General features: G+C 38.7%; 2 protein-coding genes across 8 annotated transcripts; both read right to left on the reverse strand.

Annotated features, from left to right (window-relative positions):
• Nucleotides 1–443: 443 nt before the first annotated feature.
• On the reverse strand, nucleotides 444–9,333 carry pfkfb3 (6-phosphofructo-2-kinase/fructose-2,6-biphosphatase 3). 5 transcript variants are annotated; one of them, XM_040147703.1, is made up of 15 exons: nucleotides 9,099–9,333; nucleotides 6,976–7,101; nucleotides 6,699–6,795; nucleotides 6,540–6,606; nucleotides 6,362–6,436; nucleotides 6,216–6,272; nucleotides 5,986–6,110; nucleotides 5,681–5,888; nucleotides 5,392–5,538; nucleotides 5,201–5,305; nucleotides 4,827–4,956; nucleotides 4,576–4,703; nucleotides 4,094–4,282; nucleotides 3,718–3,816; nucleotides 444–2,008 (listed from the first exon to the last, which is right to left on the reverse strand). In XM_040147703.1, exons 1-15 carry the CDS (start codon nucleotides 9,175–9,177, stop codon nucleotides 1,955–1,957), a joined length of 1,686 nt encoding a protein of 561 aa, XP_040003637.1. In that variant the 5' UTR covers nucleotides 9,178–9,333; the 3' UTR covers nucleotides 444–1,954. The 5 variants fall into 5 exon arrangements, with proteins under 5 accessions (XP_040003637.1, XP_040003654.1, XP_040003628.1 ...); XM_040147720.1 differs by having other exon boundaries at nucleotides 3,718–3,740; nucleotides 6,976–7,104; XM_040147694.1 differs by having other exon boundaries at nucleotides 6,976–7,104.
• Nucleotides 9,334–12,121: 2,788 nt separating this feature from the next.
• On the reverse strand, nucleotides 12,122–23,449 carry rbm17 (RNA binding motif protein 17). Of its 3 annotated transcripts, none has more exons than XM_040149150.1 (13): nucleotides 23,357–23,449; nucleotides 22,816–22,961; nucleotides 22,524–22,640; nucleotides 22,048–22,214; nucleotides 21,644–21,756; nucleotides 21,000–21,050; nucleotides 20,220–20,358; nucleotides 19,370–19,521; nucleotides 18,813–18,863; nucleotides 16,807–16,883; nucleotides 16,405–16,503; nucleotides 16,247–16,319; nucleotides 12,123–13,824 (listed from the first exon to the last, which is right to left on the reverse strand). In XM_040149150.1, the coding sequence occupies exons 2-13, from the start codon at nucleotides 22,936–22,938 to the stop codon at nucleotides 13,721–13,723; spliced, it is 1,266 nt and encodes a 421-aa protein (XP_040005084.1). In that variant the 5' UTR covers nucleotides 22,939–22,961; nucleotides 23,357–23,449; the 3' UTR covers nucleotides 12,123–13,720. The 3 variants fall into 3 exon arrangements, with proteins under 3 accessions (XP_040005103.1, XP_040005084.1, XP_040005093.1); XM_040149159.1 differs by having other exon boundaries at nucleotides 23,296–23,369; XM_040149169.1 differs by lacking the exon at nucleotides 18,813–18,863 and having other exon boundaries at nucleotides 12,122–13,824.
• Nucleotides 23,450–23,590: the final 141 nt, after the last annotated feature.

A 23,590-nucleotide genomic window follows, 5' to 3' on the forward strand; every position in this document is an offset into this window, starting at 1 on the left:
TTCCAGACACACAATGTAGATAAATATTTCAAAATTCTTATAAAAATAACTGTAAAAGTAATCATCAGTCAATATTTCACCAAGGGTTCTGTCTGTAAAAGATTTTTTGTATCTACTATGGAACTCTTAACTTTACTTAGGAGTACAAAAAACTCTTTTTTTTTTCTCAGTCTTGTTGGAAAGAGAGGGTTGTTTTATTATCCACACAGATGTAATTTCACAGCTATATCCTGAATGCACCCAGTCACGATTGTCCTGATAAGCAGCATACGACACAGTGTTTGACTAATGAATCTTATGAAGGGGTGAGACAGTGAAGTCAGGAGAGACAGAACATACTGTGTACTCAGCAGATTATCTCCATAGATGGAAACACAAAATGGTAGACGGAATATTAATGTTGCATTTGGGCCGATGACACTTAGCAAACAACAAGCACTGTGTATTTTCCCGGAGTACATTTATTGGTCCAGCAGATGCAAAATCAACTGTACAACATACTGTCCTTTCATGCGTAGTCCTCAGATTAAAATAAGGTGCCTCACGCTCCAAGCAGTCATTGAAAACTACATAAAAATAAATAAAGAATATGATCAAAGTTTTTACAAAAAACAAATTTCAAGTATCTCAAGCAAACATGTTTACAGTTTTACTGAGAGAGGTAAGCAGCAACTTTCTCCAGATATCCTGCTTTCCATTCAATCCCAAAACATGAGTACAAAATCAGTTACGCGCACACTTTTTTTCACTTGTAAGTCATCTCCCAAATATCTCCAGTTACACTGTATGTACGCTAACATTTTCAAGGATATTATTAACAGCACGCATTGTTATAACAAAATATAGGTGCTTATATTTGTGCGTAGCAGACAATGACAGCAAAGGGAAATCAAGGAAAATATAGTTCCCCATCAGTGGATAGTACTTTGTTAAATGATTGACATGTACTGTAGTGTTGAAACTACACACAATAAAAAATAAATATTTAAACTGTGAAAAATAAAACACTGAAATGATAAGTAGAATTATTAATTGAAATGTGGCGCCTCTCCTCAAGCAATTAAGCCCAGAGAAATAGGAAGAGAAGCGGCGTTAGGCTTGCAAAACAAGCACTACAGGCACTCTACGGCAAAAATCACCTCCATTACTGTGAAAAACACACAGTCACATATAAACCAAACAAAAGTAAAAATGTATCCTCACTGTGCAAAATGATAACTTATTTTGTAGCGTGTAAGCATACAAAAGGAGTCAATTAGATCATGACGCTCTGCCACATTTTACAAAAACAAGTACATGAAAAACGCTAGTGCTTCCAAAGAAGTGCCAAAAAGTTTACAATGTAAACTAAATACTATATCCTTCTGTTAATTTACAATACAACCATGAATACCTGGTTGAAAAAGAAGGATGAGCTGAAAGTTTTATCTTGGCGTGAGGGTTAGATCTTTGGTCTCTCCACATAATTAACCAGAAGAAACTGGTTTCCCAGAGAGCCATCTGAGCTGTGAGATGCAACACTGTTGATTTAAATGAGTCACCGTTTTCCTACTTCATAGTAGAATAACATACACACACAAGTTTCTAAAAGTTTTCCAGAAAACAGACTCATCAGTATCAGAGAGAAAGAAAATGTTTGACAATTGGCAAGAAACAGAGAATTTAAAGATTCTTGGTTTGAAATAACATCTCTTTGAACATAAATATCTGATAGGATAGCAATTAATTAACCATGGTCCTTTTTGAACCATAAAAAAAAGGTACAGTAAATTGTGTCTTTGACTGACAAAACGATACATGTACCCAGTTGATCGTTGACATTTTACAAACTTAGAAATTTTGTTTTTTAAAAAACAATTTCAATTTTACTTTTCCTTGTTGTTTCATGTTATTTTCGTTTTTGTCAGCGGTCTACTTTCTGGCCTCCTGAGCCTCGTGACACATCTGTGCAATTTCATTGGCAGGGCTGCAGGACATCATGCCGGCCAGATGAGCTCCTCCTCAGCTTCTGCGAACACAAAAAAATGCCCCAACAACATTCAGTCTTGAGATGTATTCTGTATTGATTAACTATGCAATACAACTCATATGGCTACTAGGAGTTTAGCTAAAAACGCAAAAGGCTGTGCTCTTGTGTAAATTTCCAATGGCCAAATGGTACTCTCTCATGTAACGTAATCCCAAAACCACCACCAAGTTACATCACCTGTGTTTTCTCAGGCCATGATCCTCTCTATGATATTTTTAGAGAGCATGAAAACAAGCACTGAGTTCATGAGTGTGTGAACAGGTTGCAGTGGCTGACTATGTGTGCCTGCACCACATTAATCCTCAGGTGATTATGAATGAAGCTGACAAGATCCTCACACAACTAGCAGCGCTATCCACACTTTTCCACTGTGACAGCAGAACTAGCACAGAGCATTTCTGTGCTAGTTCCCCACATCAAGTCAATTAAGTTTAATGACTATGGGTATTCATTTAACTACGTACTTGAACTGTTTGGTTGGCTACAGTTGAGAGTGTTGGTAGCAGCTGATGTGATTCTTACAAGAAATAGCCCAGTGAATAAAACATAAGTATGATATTAAATTAACTCCCAAAAGAACCAAAATGAGGATCTAATTATGAGTAAAGTAATGTCTGATATAGTTTCTACAGGGGGCTTTCACTGAAGACCCAACTCACATTTCGTTGGCCACTTTGGTAGCAGTTAACAGCTACTCTTTTAAAACTTCTCAAAAATGATCATATAACTGATCCTTTTAGTTTAGTTTTTGTTAACACTTGATTAGCAGAAAATAAGTGCATATAGTGAAAGTCAGCTCTAGCTTGTTACATTTGTGTCTTTGGCAAAAGAGTCTGCTGGCTAGTTATTTAGTTAGGTCTGGTTAACTTAGAGGAGTCAGCTCTTCAACAGCTCACGCTGTTTAAGAGTAGAGACTTTACTGTGTTACAGCAACCTGGTTTAGTCTGCTTGGCAGATATTTATCTTAAATTATTTGTGTTAAATTCTGGCTGCTGGCAGAACTATGAAGTAACTGCAAAGCCACTAGAGTGTGTTTACCTCTGGAAGACTAAGAGCAAAACTACTTTCAGGTACTGGAGGATGGTTCGTCTTTAAGCAGCACAAGACAGGCCAAAAATAAACCAAACACAGGGACAGAAACAGGACAGTCAGCATGAATCAGCATGAATCTGCGTAGTATAGTAAAAAGCAGATTGTGGTGATGCCAGAATCACAGGAATGTAAACTGGGAAGTGAGTTCCCTGTGAATAAATTCAGGGTGTAAGAGTTTTCTCTTTCCCCTCACTGCCAAGAAATAGTTGTGTTGTTCCTCAGTATAAGATAATCATTTCTCATGAGTCAAGTCTGGAAAGGTTAAGACTTACTGTAAAACTGTTGTTAATAAGAACATACTATCTTGGGACAAAATGTCATTTTACTGAAATATGTTGCATTTATTAATAGCTAGAACAAAGTGTATAAAAATGTGACTAATAAAAGGTGCAATATACTCAATTATTCTTAATTAGATTTACAGAGGAGATTTAAGTGTGGCATAAACAAACCTCAGTTACATAATATGGAAGCCGGGGAAAAGAAATGTCAACACTGAACACAATGTAAATAAAGATACAACAACAGGAAGAGAGTGGACCGATGAGATAGACAGAGAGTGACCGCCAGAGATACTGAACTGAGTGAGTACTTACAGGCAAACTTTGCCCAGCCAGTGCTGTAAAGTGTAGAGGGTGAGAAGGCAGCAGAGGAAAAGAGGATGGGACACAAGTGAGTGAACATTCATGCAGAGACTGTCAGAAAGGAAACAAAAGGAGAAAATGTTTCTATTCTATGCTTGTCTCATATTGTCCTATATGCTGTTCAGAGAGTTTTCCATCCTGATATAAAGACAATACTCTGGAAACCCATACGTCACGCCGAATTTACCATTACATTTATGCATTAAAACATCAGCTTCTCCTGAAATGAGTTTAAATAACTTGGTCCTGGCCTTAAGAAACCAATTTTGCTTAAATCCTAGTAACTCTAAATATATAGTGCTTGAAAGTGTGTTCTTGATGAACCCACCTGTCCAGCCAGGGCAAGAGGGAGGTGTGAGGGGCTGCAGAGGGCCAATGAGGCAACAGATGGAGGCAGCTCCTGGATTGGTGCCTCGTCCAGGTCATCGATACGAGGTTTCTTGATGTTTGACTCAGGGCTGGTTAGGGGAGTCACACTGTTCCTCCTGATCAAGGTGCCAGGACCCCTCTTCACCTCCTGCAGGGGTAAAAAAAAATGTTCCACATAAGAAATTAACAGTCAGAAATCAAGTGGTGTATGAAAGTATTGTTGGCATTGTATTATTTTAAAAATGAGAGAGCAAACTCTCTCAGGGTGGATTCATGTAAAACTCACAAAATACCAAATAGGTATCTATCAACAAGAACATAACAGTGGCCCAAGATGTAGCCAGTGCTTTGCAACATTCCTTGTTGTAATTAACTGAAATTAGGTATTTTGTCAACCACAAAAGTTATACAGTATGTGAGGTCACAAGCAGAAATCATTACCTCCGGCCTGTCTCTGTGGGTGTTCACTGCCTCCACATTCAAAGAAATGGACTCCACTTTGCACCCATAGGCGACCGGCGTGAGCTTCAGCACCGTGTGGAGGGGACACTTCAGGTAGGGCATCTCATCTGGAACAATGAATTGTAGGAAAACATAGATATGAATAAAGATGCAGCAGATTGAGAGTATTGTAACTCATCATTTAGATTTTGAAACTAAACCAGAGGGCTTTTGGGAGTTGTAGTACCCACCTGCGCTCTTATCCAGGAAGTAGGCCAGCAAGCAGCGCATGACGGCCTGATGGCAAATAACCAGGACATTCTCTTGCCTCTCCAGCTCCATGATTACTGGCTCCACTCGCTGGACCAGGTCCTGGTAGGACTGCAGTCAGGAAGGTGGACTTTTTATTGTTTGAGAATTTGATCGTAGATATATCAAATAGCTCAGAAGTTGGGTTGAATTCTTATAAATAAAATTTGGATCTGGATTTTTTTCTCTAGTTATTGGCATGATGATTATTCGCCTTTTGCTAATATTTAAACCACAGCAGAGGCCCTAAATTGAACTAAATGTTATGTATGCTGGGAATATGAAGGTGTATGGTGGGTGTAGACTGTGTCTGTACCTCTCCAGCAGGATAGCGGTAGTAAAATTTATCTTCATCTCTCAAAGCAAACTCCTCTGGAAATTTCTCCTTCACCTCATCGTACGTCATCTCCTCACACATTCCCTAAAAAGAACACAAACTTATATTTACGTTTTTTAACAAACAGAGTTTTTTGGTGTGGTTTAATAGTGTGTTAGAGTTACACTCACAGCATCAATCTCATTAAGAGCCTTCCACTGTTCGTACGGGACTCCCAGGTGTTCGGCGGTCTGGATGCTGCGACACAGCTGGCTGGTCCAAACCTTCAGATCCTTCAGCTGCTGCTCGTCCACATACCGAGCCAGGGCAGCTGAAAACTACAGCATGGAGGGAATAGTATTTAACGCCGTAAGATTATCAATTATGATGTTTAAACTCTTGTGATCTTGTCAACCGTGGACTTTCATCATCTATTCCATACTTCTGTCTGTGGTTATTCGATGTGAGGTTTGTTTGTACCTGTCTGCCCCGTGGCGAGAGGCCAGAGTCACCGCCGAGCCGTCCCTCCAGGTTGTCAGTGCTCTCTCCATGCCGACACAGGTAGATGGTTCGGGGCTGGACATGGATGTTCATCAGGTAGTAGACGATCTTACTCTGGATGTGATCCTGGATCCGATTGACAAGGAACCGCCGACCTACGTCAATAACCTTGATAAAGGAGAGATCCCTGAAGGAAAGCGGAAGACAGGATGGAATTAGCGATTAATATAACAGTTTGTATGGGACATTGCAGATGTCCTGATAAACCAGTGCTGATGATTTACCTGTCATGCTGGTCAGGGTCCAGAGTTTGGTAGCTGGTTTTGTAGCATTCAATTCTCCTCTGGAAATCCAGCATGGCATCTGTCTTGTTGCAGTCCCGGTAGTCTGGACATGACACCTTCACTTCCTGCACAGGGAAGAGGACTATCAGATGGAAAATAACACGCCTAATGCCAGAGAAATATAAACATTTTAAGTCATTTAACACAGCAAAAGGATGTTTGTGACTCACCATGATGTTCGACGCAATGACGCTGGGATCGTCGCACACAGACTCAATGAAAAAGATCTGGGCAAAAAAAGAGAAAGTTGTTAAAAGTCACTGTACTGGCAATGATGTCATACCTTGACTCCTCAAGTCGCCATAGCAAAACGTACCTTGAAACCATTCTCAATGCCAAACTTGAGGATCATGTCTCGCCTTTCTCTTGTTGTGTTCGTGGCATCGAAGACCTAAAAAAATATGACAGGGCTTTGTAAGACTGTGGGTTTTCAGAGGAATGGTTCAATTGTGTTCCATCGTGTTACAACATGAGTAGTTTTAGAAAAAACTCACCGCTACTTGGCCTCCCTCGTCCTTCAAATAGGACTTGACATCCCTCAAGGCTGCTAAGGCACACTGCCTGACGAACAAAGGTGGTGGAAAAATAATTTTCTTTCTTACCATTCAAAAATATTGCTACACTAATTGTGTGTGTATGTGTGTGGGACTTACTGCCTGATTTTTACGGCACACTCATTATCAGGCTTGAAGAAGTCATAGGAGCTGTAGTTCTTGACTGCCTCCCTGCGATACTCTCCCACGTTGAAGACTACGACACACACACGCACACAGGAAGAGAGAAACAAGTGTGAACACGATGTCCTGCAGATAGAAACACAAGTTGATGCTTCCAGGAAAAACACTTCAAGGAATAGAGTATCATTATGTAAATTGATTAGCTACTGAACAAATTGTATAGAATATAAGTGTGTGTGTATGTGTTGTGTACCTTTTGTGGGCATGCCTATCCAGTTGAGGTAGCGGGTGAGTTTCCTGGACATGTACGTCTTGCCTCGAGCTGGCAGGCCCACCATCACAATGACAGTGGGGGGGTTGGCAAAGTGGGGTGCGCCAGCTGCTGTAGAGAGGGATGGTTGGGGGAATACAGTATATCATGACAACTGTGCCTGTTTACAAAACTACAAAAAAGTGAATATCTTAATTAATAAGGCATTTAATTTTGAACACAGTGAAGGAGCAAGGACAAAATCAACATCTTGAATTAACATCTTGTGCTCTGCAACCTGAAATGACTCCACCAGCAGCCTGAGATCCAGGACTAATAACAACTGGCCACTCAGAGCTGAAACCTGCCTTAATTTTATTTGTCAAAACCACTAACATATATTGTTAGTATATATATATTGTATACTGTGGGTCACTGAAATTGTGAAATAAAGTTGTTTGACTGAAGCAGTAAATACTAACTATTGAAAGAAAACTCTGCTTTGATTTTTCTTCTTTTGGACCAGATGTAAAGGTAACTTCTCCTCTCCATCAGTGCAGTTATAAGCAGCAGTGGTGATCACTCATCACCTGATAACTAACTAAGAGCTCTAATTTAAAACTTCCTCCCTGCACTGTTAATCTTGTTTCCATAACACAAGAGCCACGTTGCTTACACGGAAAAAAGGATCAAACTCTAAGTCGATGCTCAGACATCTGGTTCATCATTCCCCAACCTCTTTGTTCTGCTCTCATCTATCTCTTTCTCACATGTACCACATCCTACCACTGTACTTTTAACAGCTGTAACTCATAGCTTTCTTTCAACTCTCCTCATTATGGAAAAAGGACAAAGGATACATTTTCACAAAGTTTGTTTACTTTCATCAAATCAAAGCTCTTTGTAAGGCACATGTGAGGGAGAAGCTAGTCCTCCAGCACAGTGTGCTTTTTCCCCATTTCTCTTGATCTGTAAACCACTTTATCCCATCGATAATCAATGAGCAGCAGCAGAGGATGGAGTGACCAATGTGAATCTAATGTGCTGCTAGTCTTGCTGAATAAAAATCTTTATTATCATAAAAAAAGAAATCCCTTCTTCCTCTTACATATTCTCATTTAGTTGCTCTAATATTTCTAATGCATATTATTATTATTATCATCATTATTTTTTAGAAATCGTCTTTAGTTGTAACATTTAAAAAAACAAAGACAACAGGAGTAACATTTTTTCTGCTGTACTATTTTGATCTAAAAATGTTTGGAAAGCCATTCACCCCAATTTGAGATGAAATTTGAGGCAGCAGGTCGAACAGGGATGGAGTTAAGAGAAAAGCTGCCGCTGCTTCATTTTACTTTTCTTGGTTTAAATTCGCAGATATTTGACACATTACCAGCAGCCATATAAATTCTCCAAAAGCAAAAATAAAGGAAAAAGCTGCTCAGTGGCATTAAAGTCATTATAAGTTGCTACACTAACTACTAAAATCCTTGTTTTCCGAGCGCACATCCTGCGTCAATGATCTCTTGCCTATGGTCTCTCTGGTATAAAGCCAGAAAAGAAGATAGCGGCAGCAGGGTCGCACCATGCACAAGCGCTGCCAGCCGGCCAATCAGAAAACTGTGCCACTTCAAAAGCTTCACCATCTCACTCACACACTCACTCACTCACTCACTCACACACTCACTCACTCACTCACTCACACACTCACTCACTCACACACTCACTCACACACACACACACACACACACAGCGGGGCACTGTAGTAACCCTGGCGACCGGAGCTTCACCATGCTCCACTTGGAGGGCTGTGAGGTGCAGCGCGTGCAAAACTACGGTTCATAGCGGAAATATTGTAGAAGAAAACTGGAGTGAAAATGTCTATTTAAAATCGCCGTATAGTTCCACAGAAACAAGGAATTGGTTCCTTTATAGGTGTATTACGGGAATAGGAGTAGCCTAGTGATGCTAGCTTAAACAGTTACACTAAGCATCAAAGACATACTTCGTCACTTAGGCATAAGCGATAAAAGGACCCACTGCAGTGTAAAATTATCGATACTGTAAGCCCATTTAAAAACAACACACAAGAAAACTATAAGAAATAAAAGAAATATAGTAGGTACCTCTCCGCGGTGCCGGCTTGTCATCCTTGGTGGGAACCCAGATCTTTTGGATCCTGTTCTGGGTCAGCTCTCTGGGCATTCCTTAGGGACTGAAGAACCGCACAGTGCACGGGAACCGAGTCACTTATATCCCGCGGTGAAAGGGCTAAAAAGAGCCGGTAGCTGTTTGAGCGGGAGCCTCGTCTGTTCAGGTGCAATGAACAGGTCTGTCTCAAGCGTTCACAAAGCACGTTCAGCCGGGTTTTTCTGCCGGTCTGTCTCACACATCCGCTATTTAACCCCGCCCGGCCGGGAAACAACGTGACTGCAGTGACGAAATACACACGCGCGCGCACACACATCCACACGTAAAGTACACTATCCACACACACAGAGACAGAAAGGCAGCCACAGCGCCTCTTTGTGGCAAATTCTATTTATCAGGATGATAATTTCACTTATACTCTATAATAAATAATATAGGTATTTAGTGCAGTAGTTCTTAAACATAGGCAATGGTCCCTATTTAAATTAGTTGCTTTGTTGTGTTTAGTACATTTCTATTACAGCAGCTGCAGTAATCAGTATTCTATAGATTAATGATTGCTCTCTATATATTTTAATATTTCCAAAATTTCTTAGGCCATTGGTTGTTTGTTTTTATTGTTTTATAAAGAGTTGCAAGGGTAGCTGCAGTCATTTGATGACTTTCATGAAGTCATCAAAGACGGAAGTATTGGAAGTATTGTACATAATGTATACAGCTTATGAATGTAAATTCCATAACTTCTTATTGTGCTGTATTTATTATTTGGAGTAGTTTCTTTATCTGTTGTTTCTTGCAACTTTAGACTATTTCTTGTACTTAGGAGATCAATAAAGGCTTGTTTAATGTCTTCAGTTATTAGCAGTTGAATAGAAGTGGCGGTTGTGTAATATCATTGTTGATGAATTTAACTGCTTTTTTAGGATAATATTACCTATGATTAAACTGTTCGCTGCAGTTGAGTGGTATAGTCTGAAATAACTATTTGTCTGTTACGAAATTGTAATTCCAAAAAAGGCAATTCAATGTTTAATCCAGAATTGTTTTTCTTCATATCCGTGCATGTTGAGCTGAAGCGAAATTTGACTCCACTTTCTCCGTGTCTACGTGCTGCTGCAACAGACAGCTCAGCTGTAGTTGCTTCAGTCTGCGTCTGATAGGAAACCTCACTCTGTTTCCTCATACTGGGCTGTACCATTGAGTCATAAGGGATGTAATTATACATGTAGTGATATGGTTTTTAAAAAAGCCCGAACTTACTAAAAATGTTCTCATTTAAGTATACTAAAGACTTTTACAGGGAAATGTTGAAGGAGAACCAGATTCCCTTAATAAATTAACTTAAAATAAGATCAGCATTCGTTACCAAATATAGTCCAGTGTTTGACCGACAGCTGAGGGACCTGGAGAGGGTTTAGGAAATGCTGTAAAATTAAATATACACCACTTTTCCAGAAAGGATTTAAAAGGTGTGGATCTTAAAACTCCAGAAATCTCAGCTGGTTAATTTATACTATTTATGTTATTATTTTTTATATTACATTAAAAACAACTAAATTCTGTAAGCTCTTTACAGCATCTGGGCAGAGACTAAATATAACTGCACACTGTGTTTCACTGATTTGCAGTTTCAGTCTGAACCCTACGACACTAGGCTGCAAATGTAGGGTTCAGATGAGGAGATGAAAACACACCCACAAACAATCTTATCACAGTATTACTTTAGAATATTTTTCAAAATCAATATAAAATATCTAACTATAAAAGATTTCCGACAATCCAATGAATTACAATAAAACCAATCTGTTATTTACTAAAGTGACTTAAAGTGCATCTATAATCCTCATTACTGACTTTACAGACTTCATTCTGTTTGTATTTTTTGCTTTGAATTGACTGTTCTGTGAATTACTTTGTAACTTTTTTTCAAAAAATCTTATATATGTAAAGATTTATACATTAAACTACAAGCGACTTATATTCTTTTCTGTCTACAGGAGTAATAGATTTCCTATAGTGTGAGGACTTACAGTGAATTGTGGTTGCAGTGTAAACAACTACAGCAGTTCTTCAACTTTTTACAGTGTGCTGAAATTCCTTCATTGTCTCAGTCTGGACTTGCACTTTGAAAACCCTCTGAACTTTCTCCAACCTTTTCCCAAAAACCTATTTCCATTTTACTTATTGTAATTTTTAAGCAGAGTGACAGGCACATTCCTGTTAATCACCTGAACAAAGGGCAGCTGTGAGACAATAGTTAGAGTACAGCAGTATAATTTTGATATTTATGTGTCAAACTTCTTTGTGTACTGCAGTTGTTTTTGTTAGTACAATTCAAGTAAGAAGAAATTTGAACTTGGACACAGACAGGTTATGACTTTTCCATCTGAAGGATTCAGACTTCTCATGGCCTGAACTGAAAGTGCTCAGGTCGAGAAACTGTGGTTGTGAAACTATCTTATGTTTGTTCTGATAGTGAAAGATAAAGTTTAGGAGCATGGATGCAGTTTCTGGGTTTTTAGAGGATAATATTATCACCTTCTTGCAACTCACATTAACACTCTCATTTTTAAAAAGCTGGTGGTGTGTCAACTAAAGCTGTTACAACATTATTATAATGGCTTATCGTTTTCTTTTTAAAGTATGAGAATGAAAAGACGACTGTCTTGCCTTAAGATACATGTTAAACCAAATGAGGCTAGGGCTGCCTGACTATAAGTTAATAATAATAAATATCTGTGAGGGAACCAGTTGATTAAGTCTTCACTCTGTAATGACATTTGCTCATTTTTGGAAGAAAAGGGTTTGTGGTTTGTAAATAAGGTTAAGAATAGAAAACATATCAAACTGAGTTAGGACAAATCTCAGTTTAAGATCAGTAAAGAAGGAATTAGCAGAAAGACAATTCTTTTTTCTGAAACATCTTTTTATTTTAGCCATACATATATAAAAAACTAAATGTTATGTACAGTATGTGTGGCTACAAGGAGCAAACTTTCTCATTCTTTTAAGATGCAAGAAAAGCCATCTTGACATTTATTCCCATTTTCACTCAGTAATTTAACTAAAAAATTTCAACAATCTCTACCCATGTTATAGTCAATAGTGATTACCAGTACATTACTTAATTATAATTAAGGTACCAGTACTCACTTATATTGGACAATACAAAACAATACAGCAATACAGAGTGCGACATTTACTTGTGATGAATCTCAATAGTCTGTCGATTTACACAGATTTTTTCCAACAAATCATCTTGAAATGTTTATCAAGATCTTCTTCGCAAGGCGGAGTTGATAAAATCAGAATCAGAAGAAACTGGACACAACTTATCCAGGTCAACCTACAATACCTGCTCTTACAAAAGAGACATGGTGACCTTCAGCCACTTTAAGCCACAAGCATCATGACCCCTCCACCTCATCTTATGTCACACCCACTGTCATTTACCACTGAAATCAAACCAATCGCATCGCTCTGCTCTGTTGTGCGCGTTCATGACATGCTCTCAACATTAGTCTCATGCCTGGTTCCTACATATATAGTACACACACATACATCACTGCTGTTGTTCTGAGAAAATATTATTGATAACTTTTACTTTACCAGGTACTTTATACTGACTCAAATGTGTACATTAGTATACAGGCCTGGGAAACATATTAATAACAGCACTTGTGCAGAATATTTTAGTCTTTCCACGGCTGGTCAAACTTCTGTTTTTATCCTTCAGCTTTTGCCAGTTAACTCATATTCTCTTGACTTTTGACCCCACAGCTGTGCAATAAATTATAGAATTAAATCTTTCAAGGGTCTCTTCTCATTTGTTTCTTTATTCAACCCGTTTCCCTAATCTGAATTAAACCTGCTCCACTGGGATGCCTCCTGACATTTTTCACTGGAACCTCCAGGGCCCTTTTGGCGCACTTACATAAATTCTGAATGAGGCTGGGGATGGGTTCACCGCCCCAGTCCCCCTCCCATAATCCATCAGGGCTATGTTAAGAGTATTGAGCCCTGGGGATGTGTTAACACTAATGTGGAGCCTGCCTGATATCAGACAATTCAGAGGGAAACTAGGCTTCTTGGACATTGCGAGCTGATCCACAACAGGATGTGTGCAAGTTTCAAGTTTAATTTATGATTTTGCTGCAAAGTGTTTATACCAGGACAAAATATTTCACATTTTGAAGATGAAAAACATGTTTAGCCCAGTCAGCAAGACTAGATTGAATTTCAGAGAATAATTAGCTATACTGACTCTAATATTACAGGTTTAAAAGGTTCACCTAAAAACAACAAAAAAACGTACATCTGCAGGGAATAACGATTCATAAATAAAGTAAACAGTAAACTTGACAAAGTTTAGACCCTTTATTTTGTCTTGACATAAGGCATTTTCATCACAGGAAAAAAAAAAAAACAAAAAAAAAAAAAAAAAAACAAGCAATAATCTACAAGTTGGACTTGTCATCACTACATTCAGACACTTCACTGCTGTTTGGGAAATATAAAAAAAGGTTTATGTAAAATTTAGGGAGAGGAGGTGCGTTCATAGTGTCTGTTGGTGTTTATGTAGCTCCCCAGGGAGACATCAGACCTGTTCGCCAAGATCCAAAACCCGAAACTTGTCTAGATTATAGAAGCAGGCCTTGACGACTCGCCCTCCAAAATAACGTCCATTCAGATCCACCACGGCTGCAGAGGAAAGAGACAGTTTAGTTCCGACTGTAATCAAGTACATAGATAAACCTTTCAACAACAGGATTAGTACTGCCATAATACAGAAATTACAAAATCCCAATTCAGATACTCCTCAGTATCCCAGAATGCTTTTTGACAATCGCTTGCTTGGGGCCTTTGACACGAATGTGTTCAAAGCAGTGTAAGATAACCAAGAATAGTGTGTGTCTATCACTGCAGAACATTCTCAGAATCCATTTAGTCTGTATTGACATGTCGTGCTGGTCTCTGTGACTCCTCTATGATTAAGTTGTCCCAGAATGATTGTTGAACAATCATCCAAATTGGCAACTCCACAAAGAAACATCTGCTATTTATGCTTCAGAAATGTTGAAACGTAAGCTTTACCTCATTCATCACTATTAGCATAGCCGTAGTTGCTGAAAATATGTGGAAGTAACGGCACATCAGTTATCCAAAAACAGAACACAAACAAATCAAACTAAACAAAGCCAGGATTGTTTTAACAGTTCAATTGTTTTATGGTGGATTTGTCCCCCTAAACTCCAAGGACATGCCCATATCTCTTCTTCTAAGAAGAAATTATTTGATATGTGTGGAATAAACTGTTCTGAAAAGCAACTAAATGATGCAGCAACAGTTTACCCTAAGTGTGAGTGATGATGTGCCCAAAAAGAAAAACGACTTTGCTTTGGCTCTCATTCTTGGGCCATTCTGAGGAAAAAGGAAAAAACAGTTATGCTGTTCTTAAGAGTGAGTTCTTATAGACACCAAGGTAACCGTCCTTTAAAAAGGACAACTGAGATACACAGCGTTCATTCTGTCCTGTCTGACAGTGTTAACCTTATCAATGAAATGAACAACGACATATTGTTTCTGTGTGTCCCGATTCAGTAATCCATTGTCCTTGAAGGACACTTACAATCGCATCAGTCAGGACATTGTCATGGTACCTTCATTCATGTGTGTGCATATCAACTCCAGTATGCCGAAACTGGATGTACAAAACAAAAATGTGTTATCCTGCAGTGATTAAACAGTGTGAGTAACTGTGACACATCACACTTTTCCAATATACATTTATAGTATTGTAGTCGAATGTGTATGGAAACAGTATATTTTTTAAGAACGTTACCAAATTTTTATTTAATTTCAAATTTTATGAAGAACCAAAGGAAACTGCTTTTTAGTCATGCTAGTGGCCTGTTTCTATTGATGGCACTATCAGTCAGTCAACCAGTTTGGTCCAGATTGAAATATTGCAACAAATACTGAATGAATTGTCGTGAAATTTTGTACAGACATTCATGGTGCCCAGAGGAAGAATCCTACTGATTTTGGTGATCCCCTGACTTTTCCTGTAGGGCCAACTATGAGGTTGACATTTTTGGGGTTGAGTGAAATATCTTGTCCACTATTTGATAAATTCTAATAACTTTGGTGATCCTCTGACTGGCCACGATCAGGCCACATTGTCAGTTTGTTCAACAAATTGGTTTATGACCAATACCTGCCAATCTAATAACATTCCCTTCAGCCACAGCTGCACTTTGTGTTTAGTGCTAATTAGCAAATTTTACCATGCTAACACACCAAACTAAGATGCTGAAGCAGGTAATAATATATCTGCAAAACATCAGCATATTAGCATTGTCACTTTGAGAATGTCAAGATTTAGCTCAAAGCACTTATGTGCCCTGATATTTTAGCAAGACACTGATTACAGAGGTCAACTCCAACCTTTTACTATGTGCAGCTGACCTCTGATCACCATATGGGGGAATGGCATGCAATGGCTCCTTCCAGGGAGAAATAAAATATTTCATCATCATCATCTATAGAACCAGACCATACAGTATGACACTTCGGTATAATTCCTTATGACTCAGCCCTCCATATAGTTCTTTGAGTGCCTGTCCCGCTTTCTCAGAACTGTGATGTAAGTTTTGGTCTGCCAGTGCCGAAGGGAAACAGCTGGGTTGCTAGGCCACATATGACGTAACACCATAGGGAGCTGAGTCTCACCTTGTTTCTGATCTGGGCCAACCCATTTAGAATGGGACACACTTTCACCCATATTATTGGAGCAGTTATACAATGATAGGAAGAAAGTTATGGAATTACATTAAAAGTTGATCTCCAAACCACAAAACAACTGCTAACATATTCAGATGCAATTAAAACTTCAAAATTACTCAGTGAATGTAAGGAATACACTAGATATTTGCAAGACGCAAGGTCACTTTGTTGTGACCATCCTGGAGACAAATGTGCTGCCATGTTAGTTATAAGTCTTAAGTGTCAAAAGACCTGTGTCAATTATTTCCTCTGATGTGATCAGACTTTAAAAAAAAGTCAAAGGACTTGTAGAAGCCGTATTAAGGGTTTTGCACCAAGACAACAAGAAAACACTTACCTTTGATGGCTGACTCCACTCTCTCAAACTCCAGAAATATCCTGACAGCTTCATCATCTGGAACATCTGCGATCTGAAAAGTTAAGTGTGTTTTTGTGATTGTTCTGTCTGATCACTTTAACTCAATCAAGGCAAGCACTGTGATTTACTTCTCTCACCTCAAAAATGACACATTTAACCACTTTGCCATATTTCTCACACTCTTCTTTTGTCTCTCCCTCCAGGTCTTCATCCACTTCTCCTCGGCCTACCATGTTCTATGAGCCAAACAGGTATAAATAAGACTTACGTGCATGGGACAAAGGAAGATAAAAATGAAATGTGATTTTTATAATTTTTTTGTCATTTTTTAATTTAATAAACCAAAATTTCTGCACTATCTTCTACAAGGTCTTCTAGTGTCTCAATTATCTGACTTCTGACTGTATTTCAGAATCAGTTCACGTTTATGATGGTTTGTATATTTTTTGTATTATTTTCTGTGTTAATGTTGAATGTGCAGCATGTGATCTGTTTGGTGGAATATTTTGTAAAACACACAGACAAACACATCGACATACTCTTAGCAGAACCACTTTGGTTGGGTTTTTGAGGATCTCTGTGAGTGGGTTTGTCTCCGTCTTTTTGGAAGAGTCCGCTAGTTGGATGGAAACAGACACAAGGTTGACGTTTTTTTTTCCTCTTCAAAAGAATATGCACAGGGTGCTGGTGAGCTGGATGGAGCAACGGAAGGTGTGTAATAACAAATTGTATCATGTTGTATTTTTCTAGACAAGGAGCTTGATTCAACGCGTGATAAATGAAACAATATCTTTTCCTCAAATGCTGTTGAAAAATAACTGGTCTGTGTTTGCTGAGCCAATATGATATCTATTTTCCAGTTGTCACATCTGGCTGTTTTCATCATATTTTAAAGCCGTTTTGTGTTATACATGCTACTGAGAAACTACTCTAAATGGGTACAAGTGCATGTGTTCCACTGTTAGTCACTATTCCTGGAAACCTAAACATGCAGCAGAGGGTCACTGACTGAACACTGACATATATACTTATACAGATATTTATACTGTACTGAGCAAATCTAAACTTTTCAGCTAGTCTGGTTAAACTCACACATTAAGACAGATACACTGGCAGTCATCAGACTGGTAATCAGGGGGCACAAGGTGTCATTGAGGCGGTACCTGGTGTCCTAGCTTCCACTCTAATTTGAGAACAGGAAGAGAATGTCTGAGAACGACTACATTCTTGTCTAAACTCTCATTCTCTACTGTATGCAGTACTGATAATAAAGCTCATACACCAGTTTTCCTGAGAGAAAAAGCAGTGATGAGCCTGAAATTCAACCATGACATCTAATGGCCAAAAGTAATCACTGCTTTGAGAAAGAAGCAATGGAAAAAGTTTACTGTTTGCATTTCAAAAGGTAAATCATTCTAGCATAAAGAATGATATGGCTCTCTGTTAGCAAATTAATACACATCTTGTTAACCCATTTCATCTTCAGGTTATGTTTACTAACACATCTTACGTATGAGGTCACAGCTGGTGCCACTGATAAACAACCTATTCTCAGGTTTGGCAAAACATAAAAACTAGTTAAGTGTGAACTCTAATTTTTAAAGCAAAAGTTTGTCATTTTGAAAATAACCCTTAGTCACTTTCTAGCAGAGTTTAACGAGAAGATTAATTCCACTCACATGTCTATTTAATCATGAAGCTACAGCCAGCAGCTAGTTACCTTAGCTTACCATAAAGACTGGAAACAGGAGGAAACAGCTAGCCTGGCTCTGTCTAAAGGTAACAAAATCCACCTACCGGCACCTAAAACTCACTGATTAAAATGTTATTTCAGATTTGTTCCCATACTTTAAGCTATGGTAAACTAAGCTAAAGGGCTGTTGCCTGTTGCCGTATATTTAACTATCAGATATGAGAGTGGTATCAATCATTTCATCTAACTCTCCCCCAGAAAGTGATATTCCCCAAAATGTCAAACAATTCTTTTAAAAGAAACTAAAGGAAAAAATGAAAAGTGCAGATTTCAAATTTTTTTGCAGGCAAGTATGATTCAGAAGCATAGCTATTAGAGAAGGAAAATAATGAGGAACTTACAGCTTACAGCTAAAAACCCCTTTTATGTGGTAAATGAAAAACCACATTCAAACTACACAAAAATGAAACCAAAACTACAACATGAGTGCAGTCTGCAGCATTAAAAAAGAAGTGTGGACATTACTAACACACATCCAACAGAAAACCATGCAAAACTATTCTACTCATTGCCATGGCATATCTTTATACACAAGGCCTCTTGGATTGCAAGGTTTGGGAACCACTATTAACAGACAAAAAGCATCACTGCTTTCAGTGTGGTTACTGGGAGTGACAATAGATAGACACATACATGGATAAAACACATTCAAACACAAACACACACAAAGATATACACACACACACACACACACACACACACACACACACACACACACACACTTCTAGAATAAACGATAAGTGGGACAAACATTCTGCATATGGGAGAGAGAATAATGGAGTGGAGGCCAACCTGCAGAGCCTCCTCCTGAAGTTTCAGCAACACCTGACAGGCTGGACCCTGCTGCTCAGTCACACACACAAACACACGTAACACCAACATCCGTGCGCGCGCACACACACACACACACACACACACACACACACACACACACACACACACACACACACACACACACACACACACACACACACACACAGGTGTACACAAAATTAAAAAGTACAAAACTGTGCACACGAGGTCAAAGTAAATCATTGAAGTGATGCTAAAATGAAATATTAATGGTCACTGATGGGTGTAGAACAAAAATACACATGAAAAGATCAAGAGTGAAACCAAACAGATTTGTCACAACTAAAAGCCAACATAGTTTAGACAGAATGAGACAAAAAAAAACAAACATATGCACTGGAGCTAAGGTCACCTTTCATGGGGTTGACAGGTAAACAAGACTTGAAATTTACAAAGGGAAACGTGGACCAAGAAAAACAGAGTGTGGTATATATAGTATTATTGATGACAGGAGAATATCAACAGTAAAAAAACAACCCCACAACGTGCATCCTTACGTTTTTCTGCAGCGTCACCTATAATGATCTTTCCACCTCTCTTGCTGGTCTTCTCCACAGACAGTGCTGTGCTGAGGCCTTGCTCATGCTTCCCCAGGCCCTGGCCTTCTTTGAAGCCATACTTCTGCATGATTTTATGGGCCACCGTGCCTCTGTGGGAATAAAAGGGGAGAAAAATGTTTAAAAAGCACAACATTAAAGCTTTTTGTCCACGCTGTAATTCACCATCTCAGATTCTGATAAAATTGTATTAGTTAATTCAAATTAATTAATGTAGACTGCAAATGTGTAAAGCTTTGAATTCTGTCAAAACAACTAAGGTAATAACATACAGCTTGAACACATACAGGTGAGCAGTGAAACCAGTGCTTAAATTTATCCCTTTATAATAACAGAACTCTGCAGCCAATGAATGTTTAATTATTGATCAATGTGCAGGTTATTTTATTGATTAATGAATTAAATATTTTCTCTTAAAATGTCAAAAAATTGTTAAAAAACCCCATCACAATTTCCTCAAGCCCAATATGACTTTAATATGTTTATTTTGTCTGACCAACAGTTAAAACCCAAAGATACTCAATTTACTATCACATATAACAAAGATCGAATTAGGAATATGTTTGGCATTTGTGCTTGGAAAATTACTTAAATTATTAAGCGATTTTTAAAACTGACTAACTGATTAATCAGCTAATCCGTAATAAGCAAAAAGCTGGATGAATAATGCCTATACAGGTCATCTTTTACATTCCAACAGAAAATTGCCTGCCTTTTGTGTATATTTTGTGTGTGTGTGCATGCGTGTGTTGTATGTGTGTGTGTATGTGTGTTTGTGTTTCCCACCCACCCCATGTTGGCCAAGAAGGAGCTGGTTGGTCCAGGCGGCGAACGTGGCCTGTCTGAGTCCTCATACATGGGTGGAGGGATGGCGGCCTTCGAACCTCTGGCAAGACGACCTTCATCCTCATAGGAGTATGACGAGGAGCCTGTCCACACAGAAAAACACAACCACTATTGACATGTATTGCTGCACTAAGATGTGGGTCTTTAAATGGATGACTCTTATATATGAGTAAATAAGTCAAAAAAGAAATTATTACGTAGGTATTTCTGTTCAGTTTCATAGTTTAACTAAGTCACACCAGCATGGAGAAAAATCTGAAAATGAACTTTTTTTTTGCCCTTGTCCTTTTCTACTGGGATTGACACAGTGTCAGATACCTAAAATCCTAAGGATGTGGACAATGCTGCCCTCTGCTGGCCAAACTGTCCAAACAAACAGTACTTTTAATGGTCATTGTCATTTCACCCCAGTGATCCAGATGGTTAAAAAAAAAAACACTGAGGTCATTGTACTAATACAGGGATTCAGGTTTCATGTGTCACAAAACAGATACTCTGTGAGTAGTATGCCAGATAACATTTCAGGGGTCAGGTACATAAGACTAACTTTCCACCATCTGACCAAATCCTAACATAATTTATGCCCGCTGATTCCTGCTGTTTGTTTATTTATTCTGGGGTTTACTATTACTAAGCCAGGGGTTCTGTTGCTTATACTGTATTCATTCTGTTGATGTTTACAATGGACAAAATACAGTTTCACCGGCTGGATCATCACACCTACCATCTCTGTCCACAAGTGATGAAGGAGGAGCAATGGCTGCTCCACCCATACCTGAGAGATAGAGACAGAGAAACAGAGAGAAAAGACAGGGGAAATTTAGTTTTTGTTTTGGTTGAAACATGACTGTGATATATATCGGTGGATAATCAATGGTATTGTCAGTGATGCTATAGTGTCAGCATAGTTTTGTTTCCTCTTTAGATCCCTGTGAATATCAAGCTCATGCAGTTGAGCCATCTAACCTCTAAATGGTCACAGTGCACCCTGACCAAAATGACAATTCAGAGGTAATAAAAACAGAGTAACCTCTTATAACATATTTGAGAAATGAATAAACAGCCTGTGTTTGAGGGGAAATACCTAAAAATTTTCCAGTTCTTAAAAGTGAAGACTCTTTGGTTTCAAATAAGATGATGCAAAATGACTAAATAATCTTGAAAAGGTCAGCCTTCAGACCATAGCATCAGTTTATATTGTTGTTCGAATTCAGATCAATTTTTTTATGATCTGTATTGACTTAAGCTTGTTTTATTTGGTAATCAGGGTCAAACCATCCCAATTACATTCACTCATATTCACTATTATTAGTATTCCCTCTGTAATAATACTAATAACAACTTAAACAAGCAGTGGGAAGTACTCACTTCGTTTCCTCCGCTCTTTCTCATATTCCTCCTCCTCATCTGAGTCGTCCTCTGTTGCCGGGAAACGAGAAAAACCACTTGGAGCCCCACTGTCATGTCTGTCTTTCCTTTTCCTGCAACACGCCAAGTTTCAGATTCAAACAGGAATCTTGTGTTTCTTTAGTACTATTTTCTGGGTTACAGATGCATTAAAATACCCAAGGATCCAAAATAGCAACAAGTACGAAAAGACAATGAGTCAACTGATTAATTTTCTATCATTCTTTAACTGGGAGGGTAGATCTATTCTAGTATTTAATCTACACAACTTTGTCTCTTTTGCCTCTTACATTATATTCTTTCACGTTTTATCCCTGCTACTGTTTTTATCACTGTTTGAGCAAGTTAAACAAGCATGGCAGTACTTTTCTCTCTCCTCAATTTCCTTCTGCCGCTCCTGCTCCCTCTGCCGCTGTCGTTCTTCCCGGTGTCGCTTCACCACCTTCTCATAGTCATTAGGGAACATTGGGTCATACTCATCTGCCAACGGGATCAGTACATCGCCAGAGGAGAAGCCACTGGGCACTGAGTCCTGAAGAAAGCACAAACACACAAAGGATGCTCTAATCATATCAAAAAGTTATTTTGATGTGGATATTTACATTTATTTTAGCAGAGAAAATGTAAAGTCTTTGTGCAGCTGCATTCTCACCACCCACACAATGCTCTGTATTATATTATTAACATTACACTCAGTAACATTTTCATTCTGAATCTTTGGCAAAGATCTAGCGGAATCAAATCAAAAGAAAATCATCAAGCCGCTTGACAGAATCTTATTTTATAAACAGCACCAGAATTGCTTAGACTCTCATGACCAGGTTCATTGGTTAATACTGACCTTGAGTCCAGCAGCAGCATGTGGAGGAGTGTCTGTGATTTGTCGCTCATCACTGGAGCCTCCTCTCTTTAGATCAATGACAGGAGCCAAGACAGTGGTCTGCTTCATCCGCTGGGTCTACACACAAAAACAAAGTCCTTGAATATGTAAAGATTTGCGTTGTGTGGCATGCTGAATACTTTTTAATGTCACTACAGAGCAGAAACGAAAATCAAGTGCATTCACAGCTATTCATGCACTCTCTTATCCTCACCAATATCTATACTGTAATACTTATATATTGTGTGCCTACCTTGGCCTGGGTCAGAGCTGCCTTCTTCACCTTCAGCTGGGACTGCAGCAGCTTAAAGTTCTTGGACCAGCCTTCGGTCTTGGTGTCGCTGGCTGCCACACCGAGATCATCATACAGCGACATTGCTGCCCGTCAGTGCCCGTTACCTACAAAGACACACACACAGTTAATTTCATTTAACCTAAACGCTTCAGGAGCGTCATTTCATTCTGCAAAATCTGGAAAGAAATTGAGCTTGAAACTCAGCAGCAGGTGAGGTTCACTTCACATTTTGTAACTCGGTAGTTCACTCATTAAATGCAACTACATATTTACTAAGTAAGCTAGCTAAATACCAAGCAGGTCAGGGAATGTCTTTTAGTGACTGGCTAACCATTAGCTAACGTAGGTGATGCTAACGTAGCTACTAAGCTTTCATCTGTTATAAACGAATAACTAAAAAAAAAACCCACGTAATAGTTTAGCTTGTTTTAAACCTACCGGTGTTAGAAATATGCGGACATTAACTAAACATAAGTGAGCGTCACATAAAACGTTTAACCTTATATTTGATGTAGTTCCTCGCTGTACGTGCCAGAGTTAGCAGCTCAACAACAAAACGAAGCGCGACAGACAAGAACATTTGCCAACATTTTTCGCTCTTGCCCCACCTAGAGGCCGGATGTCTTTATCGTCACCACTGTACTACAGTTTTATGTACAAAAATAAGGAATGCTTCTTAATGAATTTTGTGCCGCCATGTAACATGACATGTGGAGAAACCGTATGTATTTAC

This window comes from Xiphias gladius, chromosome 2 (assembly GCF_016859285.1).
Source record: "Xiphias gladius isolate SHS-SW01 ecotype Sanya breed wild chromosome 2, ASM1685928v1, whole genome shotgun sequence".
Taxonomy (NCBI): Eukaryota; Metazoa; Chordata; class Actinopteri; order Istiophoriformes; family Xiphiidae; genus Xiphias; species Xiphias gladius.